The sequence below is a fragment of the Diadema antillarum genome, unplaced genomic scaffold (assembly GCF_040938485.1).
Source record: "Diadema antillarum isolate AM-2024a unplaced genomic scaffold, OU_Dant_1.0 seq00000645_RagTag, whole genome shotgun sequence".
NCBI classification, from domain to species: domain Eukaryota; kingdom Metazoa; phylum Echinodermata; class Echinoidea; order Diadematoida; family Diadematidae; genus Diadema; species Diadema antillarum.
Genome location: NW_027271559.1, coordinates 241720 through 250751, shown reverse-complemented (window position 1 = coordinate 250751; position 9032 = coordinate 241720). Strand labels below are relative to the sequence as shown.

The 9032-nt window shown below is 36.9% G+C and overlaps 1 protein-coding gene across 1 annotated transcript; it reads left to right on the top strand.

Annotated features, from left to right (window-relative positions):
• Positions 1-898: 898 nt before the first annotated feature.
• LOC139736425 (COMM domain-containing protein 10-like) lies at positions 899-8340 on the top strand. Its single transcript, XM_071647176.1, has 7 exons — positions 899-950; positions 2393-2483; positions 3992-4102; positions 4626-4697; positions 5229-5312; positions 6204-6371; positions 8169-8340. Exons 1-7 carry the CDS (start codon positions 922-924, stop codon positions 8205-8207), a joined length of 594 nt encoding a protein of 197 aa, XP_071503277.1. The 5' UTR covers positions 899-921; the 3' UTR covers positions 8208-8340.
• The last annotated feature ends 692 nt before the right edge of the window (positions 8341-9032 follow it).

Sequence of the window (9032 nt, the reverse complement as noted above, 5' to 3'; positions counted from 1 at the left end):
CAGGATATCACATTTGATGCATAAATATGTGTAGGTCTGTTGTATCACAAAACATCCAACCATAAAATCATGCAATAAAGCCTCGAATAAAAGGAGATATTATTCAGTATTTTTTGTGAAAAAAAAAAAACATAGTCGCATATGCTGTAGCTACACATGTAATTTAGACATAATTTAATAGATCTGGATGTTTAGTCTAGAAATATTTTTAAGATTTCTATTAAGTATTAGGCCTATAACTACACCCCTATTCATTGTTCACATTTTTTTTTTTTTTTTGTAAAATTGTATACCGGTACTGCGGTAGATCTATTGAACGATACTTAACAATGACATCGATTATACGGATCTATTCATTTTTTTTTTTTACATTGGCTGATTCTATTCCTAACTCACATTTAGAATGATTTAAAGCACTACTAGACATAGTCTAGAATTCTATGCCAATTCTAGTTGGTCTATTAATGTTGGGTTTCTATTTCATGTAAGCTGAAAATGCCACACATTTATAACTATAATGCCTTTTAATGGTAAATTATGGATGCCTTTATTCTGAGTAGACGTCTATAAACTACTGACGGCGAGACGACGCAACCGACTGAAACAGAAGCAGAGACAGAAAGAGATTCATACCTACATTGTAGAAGATTTACTTTGTCTTTGTAGAGTAGATCATCTGGCTGGACGAGTATTTTATTCAGCGAGCTGGGCTTCTTCGCTTGTGCACTGTGAAGAAGATTGTCCCAGCCTGTTATCACCTCCGCAACACTGCCAACAGAGCAGCTATGTGCCCTATGTGTGGTGCGATGTGATGAACACGATCAGATCAGGTGACCCGTGAAGTCATGTGACAATAGCTCCAGGAGCGGAGGACGGGCGGAGGACCAAATGCTAGTAGCTTGCTGTTCTTTGGATAAAATCATGGCACTGATGTTCACGGAAACTAACAGGTAGGCGTTGTCTACAAAGCAATTGAAAAAAAAATCCCAACGCTATCTTCACTTCTTTTGTTGTTTTTTAAGTTATAATTTAACAAGAGACATGAGTATGATTTGCCGAATTGTCTAGCTACATGCTACAATGACATGTGTAGGCCTACACGACATCCTGTATGACCAGAGGATGGTGTGCACACCGTGTGCTTGTGCTGTGTGCAGTGCAAGCAGTAAGTGTTAAGTGTAGTGCAGTGCCGCCGTAGTCTGCTGGTAGTGGCAGTGCAGTGCAGTGGCAATGCACATGGTGATATTATTAATACTAGTTACAATACTAAAAATGTTTTGAATAAAAGATGCAGTAGGGTCTTCTTCTGACTACTGTCCAACAACCCTATAGAGGTGTCTGTTATTGGTTATACAATGTATGCATGGCTTGACCGAAAGATCGGTCTGTATCTGTCCGTCGGGGAATGTTCCGCGGGGACTGCGTCTGGCTTCACGGATCCCCTCCGTATACAGACTGAAGTCAATGATCCCGGCTCCTGTGTGGAGCATCGCGCACAGATCAAACGTTACGATAAACCAAATTTCAGACAGCTTTTTTACATTCAAACAAGTTTGACATGACATGACACATTACACTGTACCTCACCCAATTTTCCATAGAGACAGTGGTTAAGAATATCCACACAGCAATGGGTACTGGTACCTTCCATCTGTCTACGGAGGACAGCGTTAATGGCAAAATACCAAAAGAGTCCTCCGGACAGACGGATCTTTCTGTCTGATGCATGGCATGCTATGCGAGCAGCGCTAGACTCCTACTGTAGCTTGAATGCTAATGAAATCTTTCTAAAGCGGTAGTCTACCGCCAAATGCGGTAGAGTTGGCAAGTATGGCATGGGCCACCAGACGACACGACAGAGCTGCGCATGCGCTGCGCTGCATGATGAGTTTAGTGCAGTGGCGTGGAGATCGAGAGAAGTTAAAAAGCTTGTTGCTTTGCTTTTGCCTTGGTCCAAGAAGACTGATGTAGTGAAGGGCTAGTCCATCTATTGTTTTGAGAAGATTGCAAGCCGCCCATAATTCAGCCAATGTCTTCCACAATTTGACAGCCAGTTACAAGTAATTTAAAACCTCCGCAGTATGCTTTTGTGCGTGATCAAATTTTGGCACAGGAGGTCAAACCTGGGTGCTGTGTTTTTTTGTTGTTTTTGTTGGTTTTTTTTTTTGTGTGTGTTTTTATCCTTGTTTAAATGTCCGTGACTTCTGATGGCAGTGCATTCCACTCTGTGATAGTCCTCAGCTCAGTAGAATCGAATGCTGAGTTGTTGCAGTCTTTGTATTATTGCCAGAGAGAGTGTGTTCTTTGTACTATGGAGTTGAATCAAATGGATTAAAAGACACCATTTTCTCCAGTGTTTTGCAAGTTTGTATCTTCTCTAATTTCCTTCTAGGATAAAAAAAGCAGTGAGTCTAATCAATGAGATTGATTCTTCAAGGTTTGCCAGGCTCCTTCAAAGGATTGTTCAGAAACTTCATCTTAGGGTAAGTTGCAGGGACTTTGCTTCAAAAGGCAAAAATTGTCTTGGGATATATGAATTTAATAGTTTCAGATGTATCAGATTTTTGGAACTAAACAATAAGCCTTAGAACCAAAAGTTCTCAACATTTGAATACAGTTGTATTTTGTTTTTGTTTTTTTTAATTCTTGGTTTGAATTCCAAATTTGGTAATTTTGGTTTTCTGACATGAGATGACTACCTACATGTACAAGTACGTTGGTAGAAATGTAACTATACACAGCCCAGTCGCTGTACGTAGGTACGTCGGTACTTACAGCATCTGGTCGGGCTAGTAGAAATGTATTGTGTACAAGATGTCACATGCTTATTTTTCCCTTCAAATCAACCTTTTCCAATGCTTGAGGTAAAAGCTGATGAGTATATCAATGCACAATGTAGTTTCTGACATTTTCTGCAACAAGTTTACAATTCACATGTTGAAAGTGATCTAGTTATTTTTCCTTTTTCTATGCCACTGAAATAGTGTATCTAGCTGTACATCATTTTTCTTTGGTCATGATTTTAAATCTAAGGTCAAATATTCAAATATAATGGATTGAGTGAATGCAGCAATTCTAGTAGCATACATCATTGAACTTTGAGGAAAATTGGACATTCCATTCTAAAGTACCGGGTAATTGATTTTTGTAGTTTTTGTGCCACTATTGCTGATGATGAGACTATTCATAACATCACTGCAGGACAATACTGTAAAGAAGATTATATTAGAAAGCGCTTTCACTTTAAGTACCTTTTTCAGAAAGCAGGGAGAATATTTTGGCCGTAGCATTTTGCACTGATAAGTTGAGAGAATGTGTGTTTTTCAGTTAGAAATAAAATAAATGTTGTGATATTCTCAGTACATTTTCTTTATATCATCCTGCAGTAACATTGAGAACTTAATGTACAATGTAGTCTTCCAATCGAGCGCTGATAGCACCAAACTTTTTTTTTCCAATGAAAGCTTTGAATGGATTGATTTGATTTCTCCTCAAACTGATATGTTCTACCATTGCTGCATAAGTTTAATCCACATGAATATATTTTGGTATTATTCCCTGTTAAAGCAAATTTTGCAATGTGAATGATATTCATGAAAAATTTGCAGCAGGCTAGAATATTGTATGCCTTAGTACAAATGCACATATCTTGTCCAAATGAAAAATCACTAGCTTTAGTTCTTAAAGAAATATATTTCTTATTCCATTCTTGTAGAACTTTCTTTTTTTAATCTAAAAAATCACCAACTTGGCTTTGGAGTCCCAGTTTGCAAAATATCATAGTCACAGAATATGTGATACTTTCCATTTATCTAGAGGGAAAAGGTGGAGAGAGATTGGTTTCATAATTTTTCATCCGATTTACAGATGAGAAAGAAAGAATTAGAACACTATGAAATATTTGTTGGTTGCTGTGGCAGTTGATCTATACAATCTTGCATTCTACAGTACATAATTTATTGACTGAAATGGTTGTTTTTCTCTTGTTTAGGATGAGCACTCTTTTACAGAGGATGAAGAGGAGAAGCTTGAAGGAGCTCTTGATCTAGAAAGAAGTGAACTTGAGTTGGTCCTAGAGACCACAGCCTTCATTCTAGAACAGGTCAGTACCTTGTCCAAATGACTGACATTGTAGCAGTCTGAAATGTGTCGTTGTATCATACTCATCATGCACTGAATTTAACTTACCATTTCTTCCAAGATACAATTGTATGACTTTTTCCTGTAAATCTAATCTGTGGCAAACTGTATCTAAACAAGAAGGATGTACGCATGCCTTTTGCCTCCAGGAGAATGACAATAGATCATGTTGATATTGGCCTCATGTTAGCCATAAAAGGTAATTGTACGTGTAATTGCCAGATACCTCCAGGCATTGTTGTTTGCAACCAGAATATAACCCTAAACTTACAGTACAATTACAGGCTGAACCAAACAGTGACCAGTGAGCTACAGAACAATAAATAAAGGAAATACAGCGTTATTTTCTTTGCCATCAATACCTGATCAAAGTATCCCTTTTAATTAGGGAGTCTGATAACAATGCAATTTATGTCTCCCAGATTTCATAGTCATAGAGCAGCCATCCATTGTCCTTATGATGTCCTTGTCATTAATCTTTACAGGCTGCATACCATCTGGCAAAACCTGGTGTCCTTAGTCAACAGCTTCAAAGCATTCACTTGAGTGAAGAAAAGGTTTGTTTGTCAGACAGGACAGTTATAGTGACGCCCTTTTATTTCACAAGACTTAAAAACACACGTCTTTATTTATTTTGTGTCTTGATTATAATTTGAAGATTTATTGATCACTATTGCTAAATAGGTAGATTTAGCTTTTTAACTGTGTGGCTGAATATAAAGACTTTTCTGATGTAAATATAGTGGCACAGTAGACATGGCATGACATATGAAGGCTAAGGAGCGGTTGTTGTTTTGTTGTTTTTTTCCATAAAATTTGGCAAGATGACACATTTTGATATTGTTTACATTGAGTTTACTCTGTTGTATCTAGTAAATTGGAGGTTAACTGTATCATATTCTAGAAGGTGAAACAAACAAGATTGTAAGGGAAATTTGCAAGCAGGAAATCAGATATTTGTAAATATCTAAAACGCAATGAATGTTAAAATGAATGTCATTAAAAAAAGAGAACCCTTTACATATTAAATTTTATATTTGTTGGTACCATTAATCTTGCCTCACAAATTGCACATGGCTATGTTTCAGGCATCCCTGTTTGCCAAAGTCTGGACAGCTACAGGCAAAGATGTGGTGGAAAAGTTGAGGAAGCGAACATTGGCACCGAAGCAGGTAAATCACACGACTGGCACTCAGCACTCTGTTTGAAGCTCATTATGAGAAACACAAGCACATTGTAAAGTGGCACATCTACCGGCGTGCCTTGACAACAGGCTAAAGAAAAAACTACATTCCTGGTAGTAGTAGATGTCATGATTACCTGTCTCAGGCAAGCTGATTTTTTCATCATCCTGACAAGTTGACCAAGAAAATGTAATGTTTTACGCTAGTGTATGTCCTCGTGCATGCTTGATCCTGTGTTGGTGTGTATGTGTGTAAGTATGTTGGTTTATGAGAAAAAGTGTATGCTAATTTTTACTATAATATAAGGGCCTTGCTTCATTTGTGTTTGATAAACTGAGATTTGCCAGTTTGCCTAGTATGACATGCCAGGTGACATCTCCGTTCTATAAGCTGTACAATAGGCCAGAGGGGAATATGGTATTGATTAAAATGCATTTCATTGATTTCATACTGGTAGATGATCAAAACTGCCTACATTACTTGTTTCATCCATTACACTTAGATATTTGTTATGTACATGTGTTGCTTTTATCCTTTCCCAAAAAAATTTGGATAACTCTGTGTTGAAGAGTTTTCGTACAAATCGCAGCACACATATGTCATGTGTATGAAAGATGTATAGGACTCAATGTATTGCACCCTGAATTTGCATTACAGTGTGCATAAACCAGCCATAACATCTGTCATGTGATATTAAAGAGGGCTGTTTTCTGTTGAAATTTATAACAATGGTAACAATACGTAATTTGTGGTGTGAAAGTGATAGTAATGGCAATAGTGATAATGATGTTTTTGGTGATTATGTTTATGATAGGTGATTAACTTATCATATCATATATCATATCATATCTATATATTTGTCATTCCAACCTACTGCAGTTGGCTGACGTTAATTGGAGGTTAAACCTTCAGATGTGTCAGTCTTCTCAAACGAAGCTAAAAACACCCAATGCCATGCTGGAACTTGGCGTGAAGACAGATCATGGGGAGACGGAAAGAATACGAATGGAATTCACTCACCAGGAACTTTACGCTTTTTACAACCAGGTAATGTAAAACATTTTTTTGTTCCATTGCCTTGTGCTTATTAGTATCATGTTATCTATGTTGAGCAGAGGTTATGGTTTATGCCAGTTGGGATAGTTTGTATCAATTTTAGAACAAGACTTTGCCTGCCTGTGCAGCTGTATATGGATATCTACAATATTTATCAGAGATTAATTCCATTTAAAGTTCTTCTGCCTCTGAAATCAAATTTATAGCAAGAATATTTTCTGATCTCTAGTTTCATTGATGTGATTTTCTTTTGTAATTTTCATGTAATAAAAAGAAGGAAATCTTCAATGAGGAAAAGAAAATTGACCAATTTGATAACTTTTCTACTTTTTCGAAAATTATGGCTATGGCTAAAAGTTAAAAAGCCTGCATAAAAAATGCTTACATGGATATGAGGCAATTTGTCAATCATTTGCAAAAAATTGAAAAAGTAAAAATAACCAATGTTTTTCAATTTTTATCCCCTACAATATACTCTTCCACATGTAGATGCTGCCTCTAGCACCCATTTTGCAGCTTTTGTTACAGCACGCACACGTCATTACAGTGCCATTCTCTATGTACTGCATACAATATTTAGCAAGTCAATTTTTTTGTCAAACAAGACTTCTCAATGATTCTGCAAGTGGATAAATTCATGATCGTGGAGTACAGTACTGAATATAGAAATGTGTGCGTACACGTCTCATTCATGAGATGCCAAACTTTGCTTTGATGTAAATTGTATGACAAATCTACGATCGTTTTTCTTTCAAATGACCAGTATATAGCCATATTATTGTAGAGGCATTCCTTTTGCAGACAAAACAGTGCCAGAAACTTAGAATTTACTCGCAAATCCAGTAGGGAACATCACTTGATAGCCAATCACCACATAAAATCAAGCTACCTGTGGCAGGAATGGAATTACGAGCAACGCTCGTACTGTGGCATTTGGCAATTTATCGGTCCGTTTGGGCGGCTTTGTGCTTTTGAGTAGAATATGCGAAGTTGGCACGCCGTCGACTGAGTTGGAGGTGCAAACGTGGCACATAAACCGAGTTAAATTTGCGAATTAACACCCGACTCACGCAATTCCCAAAAATGAAAAAATAGCAAAATATTCGGCATATAAAGTAGCTTTCTTTGAAATACCAGCTCTGTGTGTCTCATCATGCATAAAGCCCTGACCAAGATTCTCACAAGACTTTTCAAGACTCTGCCAAACCTTGATTTCTAGGTCTACCAATTACAATCCATAGTTGAATGATGTGTAGCACTTTTTTTTCACAACTAGATTTCTATATAATCTTTTCAGTTGTGGAATACCAATATGACATAAATTTGCTGTTATAAGCTTGAAATGTGACTATAAGTAAAGACGTCGCAAAATTAAATGCAGGCATTTTTGTAAACAAATTGAAGTAAGTCATGTGAATAATTTAAGTTTTTCATTGCTTGACCAAGTAATTTGAACTTTGTAGCATTTGATGAGGTGGTGCCAGGGCTACGTGCAGAAAATGTGGTGGAAATCTTAAAGCACAAGAGGGGTTTTCAGAGGGATTCATTACTTCATTTACAACCTAGTTCACTTATGTCATTGTTTCTTTACCTGTTACTGAAATCAAACTATTATAGGATATAACTGCTTTTCACTTCAAGGTGCACCAAGTAGAATTGTTTAAAAAAAGTGAAAAGTGTACAGTGGGACATATAGACATGAAAATATCAGTATTCTTTTACTGTCCATCTGTCTCTCTCTATCTTTCATTCTTTTCCTTGTCTCTCCTTGTGTTTTTTTTCTTTCAGTTGGAGACTATCCAAGGACAACTGGATTCACTGAGCTGATCACTGTCTGGGACTGGAATTAGACTAGCTGGGAAGATGTCATGTCTTCTGGTAGTTTTCACAAGAAAGAGATATCATCACTAGTATAGATAACCATTTTATGTCAGACCCTGGATTATTCGTTTACATAAAGATGACATGAACGTGTGATATGTCATTGTGAGAAGACACACAGTCCTTTATCATTGATCACGGCTAGCTAGTTTTCTTTTCAAGCTCATGTATTTTTATACATTTGTCGTAATTCAGTGTGAACCCAGATTGTCTCTGTTCAGAGCAGAACCCCATCATCTCCAATTTAGCCATTTTTGAACTAAGAAAAAAAAGGCAAGTAGTTCAGATGCAAAATTTATTCCATAGATTTTGAATATCTGAGCCAATCACTCCCTGCTTCTCTTGAGTTCATGTCCATTTATAGAAAAGACTGTAAATTCATGAGACCTGTGTGAGCACACATTTATGGCCAGTTCTCTAAATTGTTCATTTGCATCATGTGTTGCATTGATCCACATTGTACCCTGCAGCTCTTGAGAGAAGTCAGAATTCTTGAGCCCTGGTATGATTCGGCTTGCCGTACACCGAGGTACCATTAAAACCTGGGGTATGACATTGTGTAGCGCCATCTTGTGTCCATTATCATACAGTTGTGAAATACTTTAATGGCGACTATTTTCTCATCATCAGCACCAGCATAAATCGGTGTGGTGAAAACGATTTGAATGCCAATATTCCTACCATGCCAACTTTTAAACAGTGAAGATTACAACAGAGCATGTAAATTTATAAGAGAAAAAAAAGTTACTTATTATTTGCATACATTTATTG